Source organism: Candoia aspera, chromosome 1 (assembly GCF_035149785.1).
Source record: "Candoia aspera isolate rCanAsp1 chromosome 1, rCanAsp1.hap2, whole genome shotgun sequence".
NCBI lineage: Eukaryota > Metazoa > Chordata > Lepidosauria > Squamata > Boidae > Candoia > Candoia aspera.
Genome location: NC_086153.1, coordinates 216,946,320 through 216,973,540, shown reverse-complemented (window position 1 = coordinate 216,973,540; position 27,221 = coordinate 216,946,320). Strand labels below are relative to the sequence as shown.

General features: G+C 37.2%; 1 protein-coding gene across 3 annotated transcripts in view; it reads right to left on the bottom strand.

Annotated features, from left to right (window-relative positions):
- Positions 1-27,221, bottom strand: part of ZNF148 (zinc finger protein 148) — a 58,547-nt gene that overhangs the window by 17,728 nt on the left and 13,598 nt on the right. For 2 of the 3 annotated variants that reach the window (XM_063288757.1, XM_063288755.1), the window contains exons 2-3: positions 5,167-5,512; positions 1,749-1,877 (exon numbers count right to left, since the gene is read on the bottom strand). In XM_063288757.1, coding sequence (XP_063144827.1) covers positions 1,749-1,877; positions 5,167-5,496 — 459 coding nt within the window. In that variant the 5' untranslated portion in view covers positions 5,497-5,512. The remainder of the gene's footprint in view (positions 1-1,748; positions 1,878-5,166; positions 5,513-27,221) is intronic. The other variant, XM_063288756.1, reaches the window with a different exon arrangement.

Below are 27,221 nucleotides of genomic sequence, written 5' to 3'. Positions count from 1 at the left end.
GCAAAATACCCAGGGAGTTTATAAACATGGATGAACCGCAATCATTTCCTTCAGTGACGTAACAGACCATGATCTTTTCATTGTTTGCAATGTATGTGAGCATGTAAATAATCAGATGAAGTAGAAAGCTAGAAACTTGTTGATACTATTGCTGCTGTAACATTTTTTTCTTCTAATAGTACATACATACACACAGCAGCTTTAAATGACCTTTCTGGTAAACCTACGAAAAAGCAAGCAGCAAAATAAGCTATAAAAGAGAGTTTTATTCTTTTTTCTTTGCTTAGAATTTGAAAAATAGCCACCAACTGCAAAGTTGTTTTTTGTTTTATTTTGTTTTTGGTATAGCCATAGTTATAACATGGTATGTAATTTGGTAATTTTACTTGCAGATTTATAGTGAAATTGTAAGATTTGTCTCAGTGGAACACCACGCTGAGTTAGCCAAGTTTTTTAGTCTTAATTACATATTCATGAATGAGTGGTATGCTGGCTTACCTTGCTCAACTGCTCCTGCCTGGCTTCTCTGGCCAGCAGAAGCAGCTAGACAAGCTACCTTGGTCTGTGATATCTTTTACCTTACATGTGAACCATGTATTTTGTCTTTTCCTGTTACTAACAAGGCAGTATGATAGGTTATTACTTTCACAAAGAGCTGCTCTTTTAAAAACACAAATCTGAAGCCTGGGGACTCTTAATCCCCAACCATATACATGAAATACAGTGGGATGCATATTAACTGTCATGCTTTAATTAGATTAAATTATAATCTTCAAAGCCAATGTTAAAAAAGACCTCTTCAGTAGCACTCAGATGCCACGTTTTGCAGTAAATTTTGAAACCTTGTTTATCCAATACTGAGAAAGTTTGAAGGGCAATATATAAAATGAAAAAAGGAGAAAATGGTTCTTTCAGTATTTTCAGACTATGAATGAAACAGCTATATGAGATGTTTAACTAGTGCTGCATACAATTAATGAAAACTTAAGAAACTGAATTAAACTGGAGAAATATTTTCAACAGTGATTATTTTGAACAGAGACAACATTTGACATTCTCAAGCTTAAACTCCACAGTATGAAACTTGCTACTTAGGACATACTGCTGAGTGGAAATTAATGAGGACAAATAATTGGAGTTCACATCTGCAAATGACCACAGTGTAACAGGGAGCTTGAGTTAAAAAATATGCTTTTTATTTACAAGGTCTCATGCATTTTTGCCTCAGTTAATGGAAGGAAACTCAAGAAGCAAAACCTTAAATAATATGTTTCAGATCAACACAATTTCTTTCAAATTATTACATCTATGAATATCACCTTTTCACTGTAAGGTAATTACTTCATTTCAGATACACGCAATGATTAATTTCAGTACTAATGCACTACATGGATAAAAATAAAGCACATAAAATACAGTGTTATTTAATTCATCTTAATACTAAGCTCCTATTAAAACCGTGTTATTCATCTAAATATTCATTGGTAAATGGTCTTTAGTACTGCATAGTTATAGAAAAAATATTTAGAGAAGGAGTTGCCTGAGGAGGCAAACGTGACAGTATGCCGAAGACTTGTGCTGTGAAAAGAAGTTGAAAGAAACATGCTATCCAGAGTTGTTTCTTTGCTTTGGAACTACCATTAGGTGGACCTACTGTCGTCAGATATTATCATTTCCAGTGGAATGGATGGATTCCATGGTAAATCACCATGTGCCTTAATTACCAGGTCTTTAATTAATTGTCTTACCTTTGCTGGAGAACGCTGCTTTCTTTTCTTCTTCTTTTGCATATCTATACCTTCTCGCATTAGCTTTTTGTCCCGTTTCTGCTGCTCAGCCACATCAGTAAATGTAATCTCTTGTTTCACACTGATCTGCTAAAATAGCAATTGCAACATATTAATTATATTTTTAAAGCTATTTTAAGAAATAATGGGAATTCACTAGGAAGGACTCTGTACCTTTTTATTATGTTGGGTTCAGGGGGGGGAACAATTTTTACTTGTTTATTGAATGTTCTACTGATGATGCCCTCCTGTTATACCTTCAAATAGTTACTATTTATTACTTGAATTATGTGCCGTATATGCAAATGAAACCTTGATTTATTGGAACAACTAGGGAGAGGCTGTGTCCATTATTGCCAACTGCATTAAATCCGAGAGGATGTCATCTGTGGTGATGTCATTAGAAAAATTATGCAAATTTATGTAATGATATAATTATTTAAATGATGTAAGATGACATAAATACAACAGAAATTTTATCTACTGCACCTGAAGTCCATTGCATTGAGATCTGTTAAACCGAGGCTTTATTGAAAACATGTTTACTTAAACATTTAAAACAGTTATATCAACAGACAAAACATTTTTAACTTCTTATTCATGATAGTACAAAAAGTAAACTCTCATTCAGATCAACTTCTGATGCTTACATGGACATGATTACATGGACACATCCATCTTCTTTTCTTGGCAACAATATTGAGGTCATTACCACTGAACTCTTCCTATGTTTTTTACTTCGCAGTCTTGTGAAGCCTTGGGGCTCCTTGATAGTCTCCTATCCAAATATTAATCTGGTCCTTGTTTAGGTTTTCAAGTTCATTTTAGGTCAACTAGGGCCTGATATCTGCTGTCATAGTTACTATATACAGGAATGCCAATTTTGTAGTGGAAACTTGAGCCTAGAAATTGGTATATTGCTCAAAAAGGCAGTGATTAAATTGGCACCTAGGTCATAATATTTTTAATCTAAATTTTTGGTTGCTACGGGAGCAGAGCTGCTATATAAATTTAAGTTCCAGAATTTCCCTGACTGAAATCAGTGTTATTTTTCCTACAGAATAGCAACTACTGTAATGTAAAACATTCAAAAGAGAAGGTTGGGAAATGTTTAACAGACTAAGTTTTGTGAGGTTGTGAATTAAACAATTTTTTTCCTAACCGCACGTTAATTTCTCTGCAACTCTTCTCCATAACGTTCTGGACAAAAATGCCACAGGGAAGTAAGTCACATGTCCTATGTCTTATTTCCCTCCCCAAGATTTTTATCAGAACCTTCAATTATAAAATCACAATGTAAAATTGGACAACATACATAACGAATGAAAACATACAGGCAGACCTCACTTAGCAGCTACCTTGGGCAGCGACCATTTGAAGTTATGACAGTGATGAAAAAGTAACTGTGTGACCAATGCCCACATTTACAACTTTCACAGCATGTCTCTCTCTCTCTCTGTCACGTGTTCGCCATTACAGTCAGTCAGTATATGTTGTCCTGTGCCTGACCTGTTTTTTCTCCCCCACCCCCATGCCCAGCAGAGTGGAGAGATTGCCTAAACAAGCTATCTCTTCCTGAGCTGCTTTTCTCCACAGTGTATTGTGTTCCTAAAAAGTGCTAAGGGCAAGTTAAAAAGCTTAGCTCTGTGACCCTAATTAGCTGCTGCTTGTAACTGACAAGTCTTTAATCAGTTTCACACCTTTGGCTTTTGTTTGCCTCCTAAGTGGCTCTGGGCTAGGAGTAGCCATTGCTAGGCAAACAGCCAGCACCAGCACATTGCTTTCGATGTGTATTCCCCATTGGCTTATTACAAGGCTTATTCTCTTGTAATCCCTTTCTCTCCAATGAATGTAAATACCAACATTAATTCCCTTCTTGCTAATCATCCCAGTGCCGGAGTGAGCATTCCAAAGGGTGGGGGAGTGGGAAAAAGGGCTATAAAACTCGAGTTTTGGAAACCTTCCCTGCTGTTTGGCTCACCTGGCTGTTTGGGGTCATATCCTTCTGATGCTGTAAAGCAAAGAAAAGCTGAAATAAAGTTGTAAGCAAGTTGCAGTCATGTGATTTTCCACTTCACTTAACAACCAAGTCACCAGTCCCAATTGTGGTTGTTAAATAAAGACTACCCATAGTTGCTGATTCTCAAGTTTGGAAATTCTTCAATTACAATTTTAAAAAATTAGACTTGTATTCTTTTGTTTCATCCTTTCAGAATCAGATTCCCCAGTTTTGAGCTACTTGAGGTAAATAGGTTTGCCTATATATATATATAATTTTTAATATGGTGAATGCAAATCCATATCTAAGTTGCATATACTTTAGGTATGATATGAATCAAGGGGTGAATTTTACTGTGTAAAATCATCATAGAACTCTGCAATTTTCTTTGAACTTTGTCTTCACTAGAATCGTTTTGGTAAAAAGCAGCTACAGAAACAACCCTTGAAAAAGTGTTTATAAATCTTCCATTGCTCTTTTATTATAAAACAAAATTTCATCAACATTAGTAAAACAGTTTGGCTTTAAGAGCAAATTTGTGCTTGTAAGGTGCTCATATCATCCATTTTAGCTCCTGTCTTTCATTTCAGGATCAAAGCCATCTTGTATGTATGCAAAAAGTACAGCGGCCCAGCAGGATTTCCAGAACAGCTCATCACCCCATGTCCATCCACTGTATTGCTCTTCACTACATTCCCAATCACTCACTCTAATTGCCATGTTTGTTGCCGCCTCTGCCTTCTTGTAGTCCTTATCAGTGGCCTCCTGCCCACTCTCCTTGAATCCCACTCATCCACTGAACTGCTTTAAAGGGTGAAACTTTTCTAAGTATTCCAAAATGAAAAAGAAAATAAACGTGCAAACCTGGGGGAGGAGGGCATTTATTAATAGAGGAAAGCTCTTTTTCAGTGTCATAATCCCATCAGTAATTTTAATAACCATTACTCTCTTTAGACTAAAGAGAAGACACAAGAAAGGGCTTTAGTGACAAATACATAGTATCAAAGATGCCCACAACTAGAAAAACTGGATTAAGTTGTTATCTTAAAACAACCTTTTTTTCATCTAACTTTCTTCCCACTGTTGACATCAAACCAAATCCATCATTGATTAATGAAATAAAATAGCCATAAACCACTGACTTTTTTCATGTTTACCCTTTGCTCACACTTTGAAGCAATCCCTATATAACTCCATTACCATCTAAACCATCTGAGATACAGAACAAACCAAGGGATCGATACCTTTTTTTTAATAAAAGTTCCAATTGTAAAAGTGCCAATTAAACACTTTCATTCTGGTTTTTATTTGACTGTCTGCCTATTGAAACAACACATGTCCTCGAATCTACATGCAAAATTAGTGAAAGAAAATACTTACAGGAACATTAACTGCATAATGAAGCCCTTGGGGAAGTCTGTCTTGTCCCTCCATGTCATCATCATTTTTCACCGTCTCTTCATGGACCATAAGTTCATCATGTGGGATCATTTCTTGTTGTCGGAGCTCACTTTCTTGTAAAACTTCATCTGCAGAAAGAATTTCTTGACGTGCCATAGCCCGGTCTTGAAGCACTGCTTCTTGCCGTTCCACAGAAACTGCCGACTGGTCAGAGGTGGCACCCATTCCAACCATATCCCTCGATGATTGCATTTGTTCTATGCTACCACATTTGAGAAACAATCCTCCTAGCTTATCTTCAATGTTCATTCTTAAGTGCAGTAACCTGTAAAAAATGGAATGAATAAACTGAGTTGAAAAGTATGCATGAAATACATGCTCAAGTCTTGCTGACAGCACTGTTGAAAAGATTAGAGTATTTCCTGACTAAGTGTGGGGAACACAATATACTTTACTGATTAGACAAATCTAAGTACAAGATATTTGGCAATCCCCTCCCAGAAAATGAAGTACATCCCCCAACAAATAAGATACTTCAGGTCACCCATAAACCTAAAACCTGGCACATATAGAACCAAAACCATACACATTACTAGAAAAATATAGAATAGGGTATATTTGCACCAAAGGTTCAATACTAAGGCACTGAGTTTCTTACAGAACCTGAGAGTGCACTCCTATGTTACTGAGAGCCATAGGACATTCAGAAGATTTCCTCTTCCAGGAATGGGGTGAGGTTCTGACTTCAGAGGGAGAAAACCTGGCATTGGATTCCTCTCTCCCAGACTGTGCAAAATCTTTAGCAGATTTTTTTTTTACTGAAGTTCCAACATCAGAAAGGGGAGAAATTAGGAACTCTGGAGATCACACTAGAGCAGGGTTTCTCAACCAGGGTTCCATGGAACCCTAGGGTTCCAAAAGAGATCAACAGGGGTTCCCTGAGAGATCACAATTTATTTTAAATGGTTTTTTTTTCAAATTCAGGCAACTTAACATTAAAGAGGTAAGTTTCATTCTTTATTTTTAGTTTAAGAACACTGTTAATGCATATATACAGGCCTACGTGTGAAACTAATATAATTTTGTAACTTTGCTGCCTTTAATACTGGAAATACAGCAGAATCTTGACCAAACAAACAAATGAACACCCAAGTTTCAGCTATGATGTCAGAGGGATCACATAATTTTATAATTGTGCCCCTAACTGTTTTTTAACTTGATTACTTGAATTCCATAGGAAAATAGAAGCTAAAATAATATAGCCAATGGTAGAGCTGAAAATCAGGAAAGTTGAAAACCCTATTATAATCTGCCACCCATAATTTAGATAAAGAAATTCTGGGGGATTGTCTTTCTTATTAAAAGCATTCTTCAAAACTTACCAACCTGCTTCAAGTTTCTTAAAGGTATTAGCAAGGAATTCCTTCTAAGAATTTTGGAATAACATTAATTATTACAACATTTATCTTTCCCTATAAAGAAAAGGAAAGATACATCTTTCCCTATTAACTACCTCTTTATATAAAAATTAATCTGAAACAAGCAGGTTGAAATATTTACATTCACAAATGAAGAAGCTATTTTTACAATAATTATTCCAACATATTCAAGAATTCAAAGAATGAACCTCCATTTTTTAGTTTTTTACCGCGCGGCGGGGTGAGCTCCCGTTGCTCGTCCCAGCTCCTGCTCACCAAGCAGTTCGAAAACATGCAAATGTGAGTAGATGAATTGGTACCGCTTCGGCGGGAAGGTAACGGCGTTCCGAGTCGTCATGCTGGCCACATGACCCGGAAGTGTCCCTAGGGACAACGCCGGCTCCAAGGCTTAGAAACGGAGATGAGCACCGCCCCCTAGAGTCGGACTCGACTGGACTTTACGTCAAGGGAAACCTTTACCTTTACCTATAGCAAATTTTAAAGACTTATTCCAATTAACTGAAATACCTAATAATTTACCAAACTCTGGTACTGTATAATATTAATAAATTTTGGCACAAAACATTCATAATTTTGAATAAGACACAATATATCAACAACATCTAAAAACAATTTGTTCAACTCTAACCACTTTTAAATGTCCTTTGACTGCCTGACAAAAGAAGTCAAATTAAATATAGGAGGAGAGAAAGGACACACTTGATGAGCTCCATCAAATATCTTGACAGGTAAGGAAACAGTCCCATCTGTAATAATCCTGGTTTGGGTTTGAATCCAATAAATAAAAGAAGAAGAAAATCCATTTTTGGCCAAATCTTGCCTCAAAGATTTGAACTACCCATATCAAAGGTCTTTTGTTCATCCAGTGAGATAATTACTGCCAATTCCATTTTTTTAAAGAAATGTATTGAAGATATCAATTAATAAAAGGCTTGCTAACCTTTTATGAAACTAGACTGTGCAGGAATTAAAATGAAAGTACAACAAACCCTCAATTTTACTGACCATTTGGGAGGACAGTTACTGTTACATCCAAATTTTTGTAGTCTATATGACAGGGTTGCTGTCAACATTTTAGTATCAACATTTAACAAGGAAATCAGGCGGTAACTGGTATAATCAGCCAAATCTTTACCAGCCTTCAGAATCACTGTTATATAAACCTTGTTAAATGAAACTGAACTTTATTCAAGCAAGCTTCGTTATAACCTTCCAACAATAAAGAAGATCCGTTCCCCCATCATTATGTATGTTATACTACTGAGTCAGACTAGTTTTCCCTTTTTTTCATAACTTAATAGTGGCTGTTAATTCTTGTACATATAAAGGTGAAATCAGAATTAGCTTGGTCATATGCAATCTTTAGGGGAACTACAAGTGATTAAAATGATTAATTTCCCCCTCAATAGCCTTTTCCTTAATATTATAAAGTATATAAAAATGTTTCATTATATATTTTGCCCTAAGCATCCTTAGTAGTAGTATCTTGTGGTTACTATTTTAATCAATAAGACAATAATTTCCAAGTCTTTCCCACTCCTTTGTCTTATGTGATTCAATAAATAATATGTATGAAGTGCATAAAAGAAATTAAGTTCCAATTTAGCAGACATAAAAGCTTTATATATTTCAGGTGTAAGGGGGCCTTACATATGTACTAACAAATTCCTTAACTCTTTTCTCCAAATCCTCTTGCTTAGATTTTTTATGTTTTTCTCATGAGCCTAAGCAATAAGTAGGCATATATGCCTTAAAATGAATCTGAAACAAATACGAAATTCACAGGGTTTTTTGTTAAACAACAACAAAAAAATCTTCAAAAACTTATTTCACCTGTTTTATAAAATGTGATAATGATATAAAGAGCAAAACAAACAAGTGTTTGTTGGGATCAAAAGAAGGGAAATATGAAAACTATTATCCTTCAGTCCCAAAATAAAGCTGGAAATTTCCAGAAAACAAAACAAAGTAAAATGGAATCAGAAAAGAAGTTTTGGGTTCTTTTGTTACTTGGGTAAACAGAGACAAATGTCTAGTTAGTACAGTTAGCACTGTACTGAGGTTATTTTTAGTTTCAGTATATTTTAGTCTGCTTTACTGGCCAATATCCATTGCATCCATTCAAGCTCAAGCTGTCTGACTGATTCAGGATTTTGGTGCCACAGATTTCCCCACTTTCTTACACATCTATACTATTTTGGGATTTGTCCAAGATCTTGTAATTTTCCTGTGAATCTTGGAGCAGCAGTATATAATTTTAGCACTTTAATCTCCTTTACCATTAATTGTCATTGCATATGACTTCCTTACTTTAAACAGTAAGATTTACATTTTCCTTTTTCTTATTTTTAATAAAATTGATTTTTGAATTATAGATTGGGTATTTTTATCCAGCTCCCAAGGGAGGGGACTGATTTACCTAGTCATACACTCCAAAAGCTATCGGGCTAGGATCTACAGTTTTTATTATTGTTGTTACAATTCCACTTCCACTAATCATATGTCATGGCCAATGTTGGTCAGTTATGTTCTTCATTTGAGCTCTACCCACGGACTTTGGAATTGCATAGGTAGCACCTAATTACTTACAAACTCCCCAGCAGTGCAGTTTGTAGTTGGGCTGTTTTAAATTGTTCCAAATTTAGATAACCCAATTTTTCTTTCTAAGTCTTTGTGGTATTGCACCTAGTGCCCCAATAACAAAGCATTCCTTCTATTTTGACTTTTAATATACCATTCTTAAGCCACTGCCATGTTTTGGTGTTGTCCAATTGTCCTTCAGTATATTTCAAAAAATGCCCATGACCTGCTTTGGTTGTTTATCATTAATGTTGTTGCTGTTATTGCATACAGTCTGCCAGATAGTTTTGACTGGATTCTGTTCATTCCTATTGTGTCCAAGTATTTTTCCAGATCTTTTAGTATGGCACTAAGCACACCAACCACTACTGGCACCACTATGACTTTCTTTTCCACATTTGCTTGTTATCTCTATTTGAAGGACTTTATATTTCCCTATCTTTTCTAGTTCTTTCTCATTGACCCTTCTTTCTTCGGCTACTGCGTTGTCAATTATCTACACCTGTTTTTTTGTAACTGCAGTCATATCTGGCTTATTATGGGCTAAATGTTTTATTGGTTTGTATCTGTAGCTCCCATAGGATCCTAACCTTTTTGTTCTTTACCGTTTCTTCAATAGTATGATCGGGCTGCTGGTAAGATGTAATTCTTACCAAGATTCCAATAAATACAACCACGTTATTGTATCTTTCTAATTAGTCAGTCAGTGCAATTTTCTCACATCCACATACCAGGTGGTCCTCCTGTTCTTTGCATAACAGGCAAATTGAGTTTTATAGTAATTTTACTAAACATTACAATTAAAAAGATAAAAACAATTTTAATAACTTAACACCTTCTCTTCAAATACAACAAACAATCTCTTCTTCCCATATCTGTTAAGGATTCCATAGCAAATCCTTAAAACCTAGTCATTCAATCCTGATCAGTAAAAGTCCATTAAGGGTTACCAGAGATAACAACGTATCTATTTTAACCTTGATCAAATAAACCAACTTTATATTCCTTCCTTTTACTTTTAAAAAGCTTGATCTTTAGTCCCTTCAAATAATGTCCAAAAACTTTATTTCTTTTCATTTTTTCTTTGTCCCTTCTTCAAAGCTTTAACAAGCCTCTTGTCCTAACAGCCAGGAACCACGCTGAGACAAGGAATAGGTCTCTAGTGTTTATTTACTGCTACATAACAGAGAATCCTAACAAACTGAAGAAGCGTGGGAAAACCCAGACATATAAACCCCAAAGACTAAGGCGGGCCCGATCTGTGTCTCTTTGAATGGCCACCTAATTCCTCAGTACTACGCATGCGCTTTACAGCCTGGATGGGAGCCCCCTGCTCGCCATCCTCACTCATGACACCTCTTTTGTAAATCCAATGTAGGAAAATTATCCAGGTCACTCTTTTGGTTTGTTATTTGTATATTCCTTTTAATTATTAAAATACCAGCCGCTTTCATTTGTATATCCAGCATAGCACCTTTTTCCATAACATTCTTGTCGTCTGTCATTTTTAAATCCATTTTCAGATCAGTCTGTTTTGTGTGGTAAAACTTGTTCCTTTTCCATAACTTCTTTTAAACACAGTCTATCTATAATGGCAGACTCTCTTAAAATTAACTTCTGGTTCCATTGTTCACAAATATCCTTCAATACGTCCAATTTTAAAGTATTTTGGTCCATTCTGTATTAGTAAGTCAAATTTAAGCGTTCTTCTCCTTTAATAGTAATCTTTAGTTCCTTCTGGTTCCCTCTAGTGTCCAACCTTCAAAGTCTAATCCTGTTTTTTTTTCTTTTTTAATAATTCAATTAAATTCCACTTGGTGTTTCTATCTATCACTTTTAACCAACATTCATTTGTTTACTACTAATGATACACACGTACCTAGCTGAAAACCCATGGCAATGTCATTGCTATAATTTTGACTGTTTCTATATACAGTAGTGCTTAAAAGTTTGTGAACACACAAATATGTAGTCTTGGATCATTTTTCTCAGTCAATAAATGAACTAGTATAATGTTTCTGATTCATTTAACTGGGTTCTCTTTATCAAGTTTTAAGATTTGTGTGGAGAACAAATCACATTTTAGGTCACATTTATGCAGAAATATTGAAAATTCAAATGGTTCACAAATTTTAAGCATCACTATACTTTCAGGTCATCCATATATAAGAGAGAAGTGCCTCGTATGGCGCAGAGTGGTAGGTGGCAGTATTGCAACCGAAACTCTCCCCACAACCCGGGTTCGATCCCAGCGGAAGCTGGATTCTCTCTCAGGTAGCCGGCTGAGGTCGACTCAGCCTTCCGTCCTTCTGAGGTCGGTAAAATGAGGACCCAGCTTGCCGGGGAAGGTGACGACTGGGGAAGGCAATGGCAAACCACCCCGCTCTATAGTCTGCCAAGAAAACGTCGCGAAAGCGGCATATACGGTCACACATGACTTGGTGCTTACACGGGACCTTTCACCTTTCACATACAGTATATAGGAGGTGCAAAAGTTTAACTGAGCTTTCAATGTCTGATATCCAGCCCACGTTAGTCAAAATTATTAATAGCAGAATCAATAAGGTTACTAATAGTAATAGTAAGAGGGAATCTTGCCGAAATATTCTTCTTCTGATGTTAACTTGGCTGATTTATTCACCATCAATTATCAGCTATGTTTCTACAAGTGCATTGGGTTTTTAAAACAATTTTGTGATTCACTTCAGTCATTTCCAAGCACTTTGAAATCCAATTGTGTGATAACCAGTCAAACACCTTATAATCAATCCAAGCAACATGCACGTTCGTCCTTTTTCTTTTGCAATCTTCTAAAACCAGTTTATCAGTTAGAAGCCAGTCTTTAATTCCTTTTGGTTTTTGTCTATTTCCTTTCTGTTTAGTTGGTAACAATTGTTGTTTTCTAAATAATTTGAATAGTACCTATTATTATAGTAAAATTTAATTATTATTGTTGTTATTTCTCTGCTACTTATTGGTCAGGTGCTCAGGTAATGCAGCTACACCAAGGAGGGTCAGGGTGTGTAAATTCAGAGGACTTCTGGGAGAGAAAAACTGAGACCTCCTCCCACTTTTCACCTAATGGGCTCAGCTGTGCCACTAGAGACCTACATTACAGTTACCTATCTGATCAAATAAGAATCAAGATACTAAGAAACAATCAGGTCAGGAACACAGCTCATATGGAATTGAAGAAAAAGTATATTCTTCCTTTGAAGGATTTAAATGTCACCATATATCCACCAAATTAAACTCCAACACAGAACGCTACAGCATTTTCCACGTACAAGAAATAAACACAGCTGGAATAATATTTTGGTCTAACAAAGCAGCACAACTATATACCTCCATCTTATATGTAGCTACTGTACATATATGAGAGAAGGCAAGCAAATGGTAACTATGGTTCCCAAGAATATTTTCAGTGATGGTCTCAATAGGTCTGGCACATCCTAGGTTTAGATGGCAAGAAAAGGAAAACTATATTTAACAAAGTTATTTTTCAATAAGCAGTGCAGTTTTAAAGAAAAAGGTGAAATTTCAAAAATAGCTGGATCCTGAAATAGGGCAGAAGAAACTCGACTGCACCTATAAAAGAAACTCTTCGCAAAACAAGCTAACAGAATATATATTATTCACATATTAGGGGTATATAAACTCCAGTGAGCTAGTATATCCCTTGGTAAAAAAAAAAAAAGGCAACTTTTAAAAGCAGAATTCTTCCTATTCTCAAAATTATAATCAGTTTCCTTGGGTATTTACGATTTAGCAGATGTAATATGAGACAAATAGACAAATCTCTTTTTTATTGTGGACATACAATAGTGATCCAGCAATAGTCACAGATTTTTAAAATCTGTGCCAAAATATATATATAGAAGATTAATGATAAAAACTGATTTATTAATTTCTTTCTTCCCCAGCAGCCCAGCACTGTCTTTTGGGAACATCTCAATAGTGTGAGCTCTATACTGGTGTGGCGGGAGGACTGGATCCTAAAACTTGGGCAGAGGCAACTTTTCTTCTTTTCTTTAGAGAGAAGTCAAGAGCTGTTTGCATTTTGGCTCAAATGCTTGAAAAATTCTAAATTCTGCTTCTCTGATGACCTCCACTGTAATATAGGCACAATAATGGTTGGCACGTTTTAATAAAATTTGTGTATTGCCTACAAATAATAAAGGTGAGATAAAAATTTAAAAATAAAATAAAAAAACATGAAAACAACAGATTCAGGTCAAAGTTACAGAACTTTTAATGTTTTCATAATTTGTCATGGAGTTTTCTAAAGTTAAATGTAATTAGAGGTAGTCCTTGTTTAACGGCCCTAATTGGGACTGGCAACTCTGTCGCTAAGTGAAGCACTCATTAAGCGAAACATCACATGACTGCCCCACTTAGCAATGGCAGTCCTGGTTGTGGTTGTTAAGGTGAATCACCCACGGCTGTTAAGCGAGGCATAACGTGACCACAACTTGCAATGTCCTGCAGGCTTCCCAATTGACTTTGCTTGTTGGAAGCCAACTGTGAGGGTTGCAAATGGCGATCACGTGACCGCAGGATGCTGTGAACGTTGTAAATATGCAACAGTTGCTAAGCACCCGAATCACAATCACATGACCATGGGGATGCTGTAATAGTTATAAGTGTGAGGACCGGTTGTAAGTCACTTTTTTAGTGCCACTGTAACTTCGAACAGTCACTAAACAAATGGTCCTTAAGTGAGGACTACCTGTACTATGATAGAAAAAAATGCCTGTTAGCAAAAAGAAGAAAAAAAAAAAAAACAGGGCCAATACTATAAAAAGTTCAACTGCAGTTTTTTCAGTTGAAATATCAAAGAGGGAATAATTAAATCTTAAACCATAATAAACTTTGTGGAAGTGGCTTACAATTACCTTCTATCTCTGGGATTATTTTTCCCGGTATAGTATGCATTCTGGAGATTTCCTGGTGGCCTTCCATTCAAGTAACATTTAGCTTTATCAAGGTAAAGCAAAGCCAACTAGATATCACTAGACATAGACATAGACACATAGTTATGTGTGTATTATATATAGGTGTATTTGCTGTACCTGGTATCCCTTCAGTGGAAAAAGCTCCATTAACAGCAGTGTTTATTCCCCTGAAAACTATATATTCTCCTGTCTGCTTTGAAGGTCTCAAAGACCTTCTTAAAAATATTGGAGAAAAAGGAAAGGAAAGGAAATATAGAGCTACAGTAGGTGTTTTGTTACATCTACTAGATATTATGAGTTGTTGGATTATCTATTAAAAAATTACGATGCTAAGAGTATCAGTTAGCCAAAGAAGATCTGCTGGTATAATTCTAAACTGGGCAAAACATAACGTACTGGCAATTTACACCAGAAGGAAAGATACGAATTGTTACTATCATATCTAATTCCATAAAAGCAGCATTTAAATTTGTGAAACAGAAATATTGATATCAGCCTTCCAGATTTTGGATGACAACTCCCAGAATACCTTGACTCAGTACCTAGGACTGATGGAAGTTAGAGTCCAGTTCTGAGACAAACACCTGCAGCTCTCAAGAAGGACAGAAGGCTGAATTGTGGTGCTGCCCCCTCAAAAACTGTTCACCTCTGCTAAATGGAATATGTGGTAGGCAAGTGTAGAGTCTGGGGATATCCCTCAAACTCAGAAGAAAGCCATGATGGCTGAGGCTGATGGGAAGTGGAATCCAGCAATGTCTGGAGGGTTCAGTTTAGAAACGATACAGGATTGAGTTATATGGTTGGCTAACTAAAATTATTGTTTTAATATACTTCTATAAGTTAACAATATTAACAAATTTATTTCCATTTCTAACCCATCTTTCAAATATTTGGGATATATACTTTAATAACAATAATTAAGAGGAAAAAATTAGTAACTACAGGAAAAGCACTATATGACATATTTGCTCTTTTGTTTTTTTGTTTTTTATACAGGCCATCAGAAATCAGCACAAGAAAAATCCTGAGTTAAATATATACACTTGAAACCTTCTTGGAAAGCAAATAAAACAAGTATCCTATCTATAAACCCTTTTACTGCAAACTGGTAAATAGGTAAGAGTCAAGGTAGCACTCTCTTAAAGACTGCAGTGACCCAGAAGAGACTAACAACAGTTTTTTAAGGTTAATTGAGTAATCCAATATGCCGAATATGCTATATTCACTTCCAATTAACAAAAACAACCAAGGCCTACAAGTGGAAGTGTAAAAAAGAAATTGAATTGTTGATATTTTTTAGATCAAGTGCTGATGGGGAACTAGAATCATCCTCATGAGATAGCATAAGCAATAATGCTTAAGCACAGAAGGCAACCCATTTCACAGATGCACAGCCTGTATTACAAGATTTTAATAATTATCCAAATAAAGGACAGAAATAGATATTTACGAAGTACCTATGAAGTTTGTATCGTTACAGCCTCAGAAAAACCAAAAGCTGTGCGGTATTTTGAAAATAACAGAAAGAATCCATCTACATCTGCTTACTTTGTACTGCACATACTGATAACTTTTGTGGCATAAGAGCTGATATCAGAGTACGACTGAGAGAATAGGACATAAGAGAACACACATTATTGTCCAGAAATTTAGGATGAGCCTGTATTTGGATGAGGGTGCAACTTTTCTATTGTGGTAACAACCAAGGCAAGACACACTGAAAGATATTACAGAAGTTTTTAAAAAACTGCAAGGCAGACATTTTATTAAACTTCCTTTGCTGGATGAAAGCCAACAGACTACAGATGGAGTGGATGCTCTGAGAACAATTTTCATCCATGGCTGTTTTAGAAAATAATGTCTCTGTAAGCTCATTTGCTATTTTAAGAATAACTGGATTTCTCCCACACAGTTACTAATAGTATACTTTATCCTTATATAAAATTATGAACACCTTTAAAACAGGTAAACAATAATGGGGAAATCTGGTTGCCTAAGCAATGAAAAGAAAGGATCTCATCATTTAGTTGGCTTGGGAGTTTTGCACATGTCATCTGGCATTAACAGTTCTAAAAGCACTTGGCCTCTTATTAATGAACTAGACTAGTTCATCTTCAAGATGATAATGAATGGTTTCACTTTTGATTAGATAATTATCTTCCACCTCTAAATTACCTTTACAGTATGTGATAACGCAGCTGTGAATTTCTCCCAAATGCCATTACCTACCAGTAACAAACTCCCACATTGTCACTGTTTCTGTCTCCTTCATGCTGCAGCTACCTCCATTCCCTCACGCTGCATACGTACAAGGAAGAGTTTAAGAGAACGGGGTGGGGTGGACTGGGTTCTCACATAATTATTAATTTCTTTTAAAACTGGAAACTAAATGAGATATAAAGGGATGAAAATCACTATGAGTGATTTGGGAAAGCATCCAGTTGCTAACTTAATCTCCAGTTCAAAATATTCCAGTACTTACTACGCTAGCCAAACCACAACTTCAAAAGGTTAATAAGATATAAGGTAAAAGCAAAAGTCATTCAGGGATTATGAAAAGAAAAAAAAAAGTTCAAGCTAGAAGTAAAGATTTCAAAAACATGGACTATTTTCATTTACAGGAAAGGGGGAAAAGGATGCGGTCTCTAACCAATGGGAAAGACTGAATTCATGGAACTGGAGTTCAGAGAGGATACAAAGTGCGGATGGGTAGTGTTCAAGATGACACTATGAAAAAGAAAGGAAACTTGTAATTTCTCCCAGTAAGAAACAGTCCCTGAGCTTCTAATCTCTTTGTCACTCCCACCTCTCACCAGAGCTTGCTTTCTTATCTCCTGAGAAGATCAAAAAGATATGAGTGAGGGTCAACAATTCCCAAAGTGGAGCTCGCAATGATGGTGAGAGACTGTGCAATTTAGAACACCAGAAGAGAGAAAGGATCCTGTTGTTGCTGGAATCTACTGGCTTCCCCTTTTCCTTAGTCTCCTCTTTTTTCCCCTCAATTCACTCCACTATACAGGAGGAAAGAACTTGTAATCACAGACTAATTTTATAGTAAATAACAAATTGAGTCTGGTAACTGAGTCTTATGCACACATCTTACTTTAAAAGAGCTCAAGCAGTAGATCTGAACATCTGTAGCATGGCCATGCTTGAATGGTTGACTGATGTGTAACTGAATGGATTTTTATCAGAGAATTTTAGAGGCTGACAATACCCGAATCCAAACTGTTCGGAGGTAACTTTAGACTCAGACACAGTGGCATCAAGGTAAGTTTATGTGTGTGTCAAACAGCAAAATGGCATTGCAATGCTGCTTCTATCATGTCTTTTTTTACACACACCCAACACTGCTCTCAGTGTCTCTGGATGATAGATGGTAGATGGTAGGGGAGAAGAGAGTCTTCAAGAACCCATATTTCCTAGAGCTGCTAGTAGATCAGTGGTATAACAATGGTTTTCTTTACTTGTATCTGGGACTCAGAGGTCACAGGATACATCCATGAGGTGTAAAACCCAATAAACCAGAGTTTACCAGAAGGTCCCCAGCAATGGGAAAGTTGTTAGAGAGGCTTCCCTGACAGGCTTTTGACCATAAAGTTCATACTCCAAAAGTGCTATGGTATATTATAAAGTTACATCCCCTAAAAAAGTGTTACCCTTCAAATGCCAAGTCTATCTGATTTATACTTATGTCGAGGTTAGCATAGGCCCTTGCATATTGGGGGGAAAAGGCACCCAAAACACTTGTATATGGAAGGTCAGTGCAAGACAGACCTGGTGCATAATCTGGGGGTCCTCCTGGACTCATGGCTCCTGCCTGAAACGGCAGCTGTGACTAGGAGGGCCTTTCCACAGGTTCACCTTGGGTGCCAGTTGTGCCCATTTCAAGACTGGGAGATGCTACTCTCAGTAATTTATGCCTTAGTCACCTCCTGGTTGGATTACTGTAATGTGATCTAGATGGAGCTGCCCCTGAAGAACATTCAGAAATTGTAACTAGTCCAGAATGCAGTGGCATGGGCAGTTTTGAGCACTCCATAGTATGCCCATGTAACACCTCTGCTCTGCAAGCTGCACTGGCTCCCAGTGGGCTTTCAGGTGCAATTCAAAGTGCTAGTTATCACCTATAAAGCCCGACATGGCATGAGGTCAGGTTACTTGCAAGACCACCTGACCTCCTTGTCCTATGGAAGTGTCCCCCCCCCCGATCAAGATGACCCCAACCCTGTTGGCCTTTCATAAGGCATTAAAGACCTAGATGTCCCCTCAGGCATTTGGGCAGGGAGGCTAAGCCAGCCTGTGGTTGGTTTATCTAGTTATCTTTACTGATTGAAAACGGAACAATTTTTAGGCTCCATGTCTTGTATTAATGTTCTGGATATTTGCTTTGTAAATCATATTACTGTGTTTTGGTTTTAATCCTCTGCGTGCTGCCTAGTCACTGTTGTGAGATGACAGATATATAATTTTTTTTAGATAGATAGATAGATAGATAGATAGATAGATAGATAGATAGATAGATAGATAGATAGACAGACAGACTGACTGACTGACTGACTGACTGACTGACTGACTGACTGACTGACTGACTGACTGACTAGTACGAAAGATGGTCAATTGCTGAGGTATACGATGAAGGGATCTGCTTAATATGCTGCTTAATGTTTCAGCAGGTTAGGTATTTCCATGGCATTTTGCTGAAGTGTCAGATTTTCCAAAACTAGAAGCCTTACAGACAGTGATTGAAGGATTCAGCTCTCTGGTAAGTATGCTTAGTGTAAGAGCTAAGCCTTTAAAAATAGGTCCAACGATTTTATGGATAACAATTGTCCATAAAATGCAAGACCTACAGTATTTATGCAGAAGCAAAGTTCACTTCAGCATCATTTCTTCCTGCCCATGCAACGGAATGCCTAGGGGGGCTCACACTTTTGGGAGGGAGAGGCAGCGGCTACCTGAGCCTTGTTACTCTAATGGATTAGTGTAGTCTCAGGCTATTTGTTTCTGATCTTGCCAGAATTTGCCCACATCCCCTGCCTTCCATTTCCTCCTCTTCCTCTTCCATCCTTTCCACTCAGATGAGCCTGTACCTTTCCACTGCTTCCATCTACATTTTGCTTAAAACTGAAAAAGTCCCACCCCTTCTCATCCAGGAGAACCTGGAAGAGGAAGAATTTCCCTCTCCTTCTACTTCCTTTCTTGTATGAGTGCTGCAAACAGAATTGTTGCAGATGGCAGGTTACGCAATCATCTTCTGTGGTTTCCCTGGATCTTTCTGTTTCTGGTTGGCTCATCCAGTGAAGGTTAATTGCATCCAGGTTGATCTATACAACTATGTAAAAATGTCTAATAAAAGAAAGGAGTATAGAAAACCAGATGCAACTTCCAACAGCAATGGGAGAGCCTTGTTGATTATGTCAGTCAGTGGCACATTTGTAGGTAGCCCTGAAAAGATTCATGTGTTCCTTGAAGAAATACTGCTTGGAGTTTCTGGTGAAAGTTCAAAACCTCAGAAATGGGATAAGATGTAGCAGTGTCAGGCAACAGACATGGGTGGTAGCCATACAACTTCTGGAATGGTGACATGCAAGTAAAGAATTAACTGAGTTATTGTAGGTGAACTTAGCTACTGTATATGCAAAAGATCATTCAAATTGTCTTGCTGATCATTTACAAAGCAAGAAAAATATTGTGATAAAGTATCATTCTTTCAATTTTCCTGTCAGATCGGGAGTGACAGACAGAAGAAAAAAGTTTAACCATTATGAAGTACACTGTGAATTGAAAATATATGTCAGAAATCAGATAACACAGCATGCCTTGATGTCTAAAAACCTGGTGAATAAACAGATAGGTTGTTTCAGGGGCAAGGAAAGGTCATGACAGGGCTGAAATGCACCATTTTTGAAATCAGGTCAGACTTGGAAAAAATGGCAGTTTGTTTCTTGACATATGACAGGTTGGTAATAAAGTTCACGGAAACTGTATTTCAAGGCCTCTGTGGAGAGGGAACAAAATCTATCACACCAACTAGAGGTTTGGCATCCCAGCAGGTGTGACAAAAAGAAACATAAGCCTTGGCATCTGCTGGGAAACAAGGCCACCAAAAGTCATAGAACAGGAGATGAGTAGTTTTAAATAGTCCAAAATGTCCACCTTGCTAGCTGTTCACCGCAGTTGCAAAATGTCCTTCCTTAGAGAGGGAGGAATGTTCAGCCAGACATTCTATTACAGTTCTCCCTGATCCCAAGAAAAAGAGGAGAGTGAATTAGATCTTCCTAAAGGTCATCTAGTCAAACTCACCCATATGGATCTTGTTGCTCCTGGGTGAGAATTTGATCGTGATGCAGGGAGTGTGCCTTCTAGCTCCCAGTGTTTCACAGACCTAGGCCAGTGTTGGAGTTAAGGGACAAAGTTCTTAGGTTGCAAGGTGCAGGCCAGAAAGGGGTCAAGGCGAACAAAATATTCAGGTTGCTTGATAAAGCATCACCATTTGCTTGTTCTACGAGCTGGAAATTCAGAGTTACAATAAGGGGGAAATCGTGCCCACCTGATTTTCAATGCATGAATTTGTGAGATGTCTGTTGGTTTTCCAGAATCCTGTGGTCTTTTCAGACTTTGGGGTATGAAGTTCCTTTCAGGGCATGGCACCAACATTAAAAGGCATCTCTAATTTCTAAGATTTTCCTGTTACAAATATCATAGTTACTAACTGGTAGGAACTGTCTCAAGTAAAAAAGCACAAGGCAAAAAGCTTTCTCCTAAACTATCAGCAGTCTGTAAAAGCAATGCACCTAAAACAAAATCAGAAACATATGTTTGAACAATAAGGGGTATATGGGATCCACTGTGAGGCACAAGACTGTTTGAATAGGAGAAAATATAGTGGGCATAAGAATCCCACTTGAACAGGGCCCTTTCTTGGTAAACTGTATTAGAACATTTGTATGTGCAGTATTTTTTTTTTCTGCCATTCAAACGTGTCTGATTCACGGTGACTGCCTGGACCAGTCCCTGCAATTTTCTTGGCAAGATTTCAGAAGTGGTTTGCCATTGCCTTCTTCCTAGGGCTGAGAGAGAGTGACTTGCCCAAAGTCACCCAGCCGGCTTTCATGCCTAAGGTGGGGCTAGAACTCACAGTCTCCTGGTTTCTAGCCTGTTGCCTTAACCACTAGACCAAACTGGCTCTCGTCTACAGTACAGGCAGGGATAAATTGGTGATAAAAGTTTGTTAATTCCAGAAAATGTACAACCTTAATAGCTGGAAAAGGGAAGGCCTAAAAGACAATGGATTCAACTGTGGCAAGATCTGGCTAGATGCCATCTGGAGAAATGTGGTAGCCAAAATAATTCATGATAGGAAGATCAAAGGTACATGTCTCCAGTTTTGCATACAAATAATGTACAGATTAAACCTGTTCAGTGTAGGCAACTGAAACTTCAGGATAAATAAATACATCATCAAACAACCTATCAGATGCATGTCAAACATACAGTATGAAAGACATGATTTCATGAATCTTATGAAAGCTGATGGACTGGAACATAGTGGTATTTCTATATGTACAAATTTTCCCTAACATGTCTAAAAGGGAATTTATTTCAAGTTTATTGGACTCCTCAAGAATGTATCAGGAAGGATGGACTGGAGATCTTCTATGTTGATGAAGTAAGAAGTTTGAGGGTACATTAACTCACAAGATTTGGTCTCTTTTTAGAAGAATGTTGTAACATATATAAGTAGATGTTTGAATGGGGGAACAATTTGGCTGTGACATCTGTCAATGTTATTTTGAATTACATTCCAAAACTAGAATCTGACTGATTTGAGGAGTACTGATTATATCAGATTTGGGAAATAATCAAGTGAATTGTATTGAGAGATTAGAAAAGTAGTATTACCCCAGATATCAAAGACTTGATCTAAGAAATGTGTAATTTATCTACTTTTGCTTTTTTTTTTTAACTGAACAAAAAAATAACACAATATGTTTTTGGCTTAGATTTTACAATATTCTATAAGAACAGATTTTTGATCACAATTTGATACATTGTTATTACATAATTAAATGAATATGTGATATTTACTGATTTATATTAAATTACTATGTTAATTTTAGCGGGGGGTTCCTGCTTAACTTTCCATTTTTCTCTTTTTATGAGCTTTGATATTACAATTGCTTAATTAATTAATTTCTTGGATATTATTGTTATTTTTATTTATTTTGGTATTCTATTTTTTTCTGTACTTTCTTTTAAAAATTACAATAAAAATGGTAGGTAGGTAGGAAGAAGGAAGCTTTACATTTCTGTAAATGTTGGATCTGACAATTGACTGTTGCCTATTTGGTGAATTATCAAATGCATTCTCTCATTCTGCCTATGAAATTTGTATAATTGCCAAATTTTGGGTACTTGTTGCAGAAGAGGGGCTGTTAATTTCCCAGCTCCTCTGGTCAAAAGGCCAATTATAAGTCCTAATTGGGAGCAATCTATGGAAAATTTTACCAGCCTCAAAGATTTTATAATTCACGTCAAATGATGAGGGTTGCAAATTTCTTGAGACTCCATTGTACCTCTCGGGTAAAGAAGTTATTGTTGCTGCTGTTCTAGCTACAGTTCTAAGATCCTGAGCCAGAAGGGGTACTGAAACAGCTGGCAGGAGCTGGAGATGGCTTGCCAATGTGTTAGGTGATTCACGGCCTGATTCAAATGGTCCATCTGGTAGGTTCTAGTACAAGAGTAAGGTGTTACCAACCTGATCATCAGTCAGTGGTGCTGCAAGTGGTCACTAGGGTCAGGGACTAGAAACTCCAAGTTATTCTTTTCTCTCATAAAAGTGGGAATAGGAGTTGCTGGATTTGCTCTCATGCTTCTCCCTGCTGGTTTAGATCTAAAGTCTCACCAGTAATGACTAAAGGATGCAGCTGTCTGATAAATATACTTACTGCAAGAACTAAAGAAGCCATTAAAAAAAATCCAGCAACTATCAAGCCCTATTTATTGTAGAAGTAAGGTACGTTTCTATGCCTTTTTCTCCTACCTGCACAACACAACAGACTTGGAGAGCCTCACACTTTTAGATGGGAGAAGTGATAGACACCTTTGCCATGTTATTGCTGGGATGGTCAGATGCAAACAGCTTAAAACTGGTCTGGTCTTAGGCTGTTTGCGTCTGACCTTCCCAAAACTAGCCCTCACATAAAGACTGCCAAGCAACTGAAATGATATAACATAACAACACAACACAACGTAACAACATAACAGGAGAACATTAAAAATGGTATCTTGAATGCAGCTGAAATAAATGAGAAGTTTACATGAATCCTGCTACTGAGCTTCAGCCAGAATTTTTGAACAAACTGCACTGTTGTTGGTAATATGTTCAAATGACTTGGCTTTGGCATCATACATCTTACTCTTTCTGAACTAATTTAGTTAACTTTCTGATTTTGAGCACTAAATCTTATCAATTTAAATGCAGAGATCCTAGTGAGATGTTGCAATTATAAATATCATCCAATGAAAACTGAAAATTTAAATTAACTATGTATTAGGGCTGTGCAGTGCTTTAGATTTTATCTCCAAAAGGTTTCTTGAAGGGGATAGGAGCACAAATGTAGTAGTTGCCTGCAACATCTAAAACAGCCCAACATCATCCCAGGAAAAGATGCAGTTGCTTGGGCTTCTGGTGGGAATGGTGGACTGAGTGGCTGTGCCCGCTGGCTCAGAGGGCAGAGCGGACAACGCATCAACTTTTTTCAGGCTCAGGAAGGTTTTCCTGAAACCCAAACGCTCTCCAGATTAAAGAGAATACTTGGAATTATTCCATTTGTCCTCCGAAACGACAGCTTGCAGCCAGAAGATCACGTTTTGCTTTTGACTGGTAAGAGTACCTGGGAGGCAGGGAGGACACCAAGAGAGGCTTTTTACAGCGAGGAGAAGCCGGTCCTCTTGGTGCTTAACGTTATTTTTGGGATTACTTTTTAAATCTTTTTTTCAAGTTTTGGATTTCATTTTCCTTCCAAAGGAAATTTCAAAGATTGAGTAAATAATTGTCTTCCTGTTATTATTTCTGTATTAAATTCGAAGATATTAGCATTTTCCTACATGCTGAATAGGCTAATTTGAATCTTCAGCTTTCTGTCTTCACTTTCCCTTGAGACAGTCTGCTATTCACTCTCACTCTGTGTAAGCAACTTTCGATCTTTCCCATATCTTCGACTTTTGCTGAATAAGTTCCTAAGGGGCGTCATAATCTACTGCATGAGACATGGAGGATTTCAAACAGATCCTTTCTGACCTTCACCAGGACTTCAAACAAATATCTTTTGACTTTTATCAAACCTTTATGCAAGATATCCAGGATACTGTGGAAAATATGAGAGCTAAAATGTGCCATCAGGTTGGGGATGTGGTGGATGAAATTAAGGAAGCTAAGAGTGATAGAAAGGTTTCTTTTAAGATTGAGATTGGGATTTCTGTCAAGATGCTAGATGAAGATTGGATAATGGAATTGGAGAAATCTAGGGGAGAGAGTGATCTGCAAGCCATGAATAAGGTCGATCTCCTGGTAGAACGCCATGAAAAGAACCTGGAATTTTGGAGGGGGGCAGCTGGGCTGTTTGATTTTCTTAAGAAGAAAGTTCTGTGCATATCTTGGGAACATGTAACTGCTGTGGTTTATTTTGAAGTGTGATAAGGGTTAAAGAATATTTGGTTTGCTTTAAGGATTTGACTGATGATATTTGCCTTTAAAGATTTGGATTTACTGTTTTGAATTGGCTGTTTTTTGTGTTTATTAAGATTTTGTGTTTATTAAGATTGGTATTATTAAAATTGTTAAGTATAGCAATTTTAAGTATAATAGCTGACAACTTATGTGCCTTTCAATTTGATTTTTATTATAGTAGCAGAAATGTATAGAATAGTGGTAGGAAGGGAATAATTATATATGATTTATCTTTTGGAGGAGAGAAAGATGTTCAGGAGGTTTATAAATAAAATTTATAAATGTTAATATAAGGGGGAGGAGAAACTGTACTTAGTTATTTTTATTATGTGTTAAAGGGGAATGATTTATAGAAATAATGTGGTGTTTTGGTTTAGTATAGAGTACGAGATTGATTATGGAAACTTTGTATATCCTTGCTGTTAAAAGTCGGAAGCCACACCTTCCTGTAAATTTTTAAAAATTTCTTCTCTTGTGTTTCTGCACTTCTTTAGTTTTTTTCTTTTTCTTTTTGTTTTTATTGTAGTTTTTATACTTTCTTTGAAACTTAATAAAATTTACTATAAAAAAAGAAAAGATGCAGTTGCCTTAAGGTGGGGCAGACAGACATTACATTCACACTCTTGTGCATTCTGAAGCACATATGGATATATGGAGACTCAATCTGAAGCACTGTACAGCCTTACTGTATTTTGCTTTTAAGACAAACTGAAAAATAAAGTGTATTATAGGTTCAATAACATAAGCACAATGCAATAGATTTTAGTCCAAAAACAAATGCAACTGTCAAATTGGTCAAAAAACAAAATGCATTAAAGTAATAAGAGTGATTTAAAAACACACTTTTATCTAAGTAATATATGGTATATAACAATATATTTGGGATAAGGAATTATCATACTGATCTGCCCTCTTGTTAAAATAGTAACTATTTAATTTATAAGCACAAACAGTTTACCTGCTTCATCTATTGCAAGTAAAACCTATATAGTTTGACAACACAAATATCCTATGTAATCTTCTATGAGTGGATCTGGAATTATGTTCAATCAAGATCCACTAGCCTCAAAGAATGGGGTGCAGGATGGTGATTTTTCTTAATTTGTACTTCTTGCAGCCGCTTGTGTGTTTAAAACAATTATTCCATGGACACAGGAGGTCCTCCCATATAGTCAACGAGTCTGTTGGAAATGGGGCAAAAAGGGAGATTTAATTGCAAAAATTATTACACCAGTCCTTTATTTCACTAAGTAGTTTCTAGACCCCTTTTTGTTCCACAAGGCATTGGAAGGGACCCTGGAGATCATCTTGTTCAATCCCCTGCCCAGTGCCAGATTATGGGTTTATTTACTTGTTACATTTACATTTTATTCATATTGATTTATATGGCCGCCCATCTCACCAATGCGACTCTGGGCGGCTAACAAGAATTTTAAAAAATGTATAAATTATACACACACAGGTGGGACGCGGTGGCGCTGCGGGTTAAACCGCTGAGCTGCCGATCGGAAGGTCGGCGGTTCGAAACCGCGCGGCGGGGTGAGCTCCCGTTGCTAGTCCCAGCTCCTGCTCACCTAGCAGTTCAAAAACATGCAAATGTGAGTAGATCAATAGGTACCACTTCAGCGGGAAGGTAACGGCGTTCCGTGTCGTCATACTGGCCACATGACCCGGAAGTGTCTACGGACACCGGCTCTAAGGCTTAGAAACGGAGATGAGCATCGCCCCCTAGAGTCGGACACAACTGGACTTTACGTCAAGGGAAACCTTTTTTATACACACACAGAGAGACACACATACACACTTACTTAATTAAATTTACATGGCTACCATCTCAAATACATAATTCTGGCTAACTATTAAAAACAGAATTTAAAATTTATGAATAAAAATGTATAACCAAAATTATAAATAACATAAAATAGCAGCCAAGAACACTAACAAGCATCACCCAATCAACACAACCAAGAAACAGGCTCACTTGTGCTATCAGGGTGAGTCTGATCTCCAGGGGATGATGTTCCAGAGGGCAGGCGCCACAACAGAAAAGGGTTTCTTCCTGGGTCCCACCAGACAGCACTCCCTCACAGACGGGACCCAGAGTATGCCTCTCCTGCCAGATATAACCAGACGGGTAGGTACCACTGAAGAGAGATGGTCCTATAAGTGACCATGAAGGGTTTTAAAGGTAAGCACCAGCACACTGAATTGTACCCAGAAGCATACTGGTAGCCAATGCAGCTCACAGAGCAGAGGTGTCACATATGCCGAATGATCAGCACCCAAAACTGCCTGGACCACCGCATTTTGCACCACCTGAAGCTT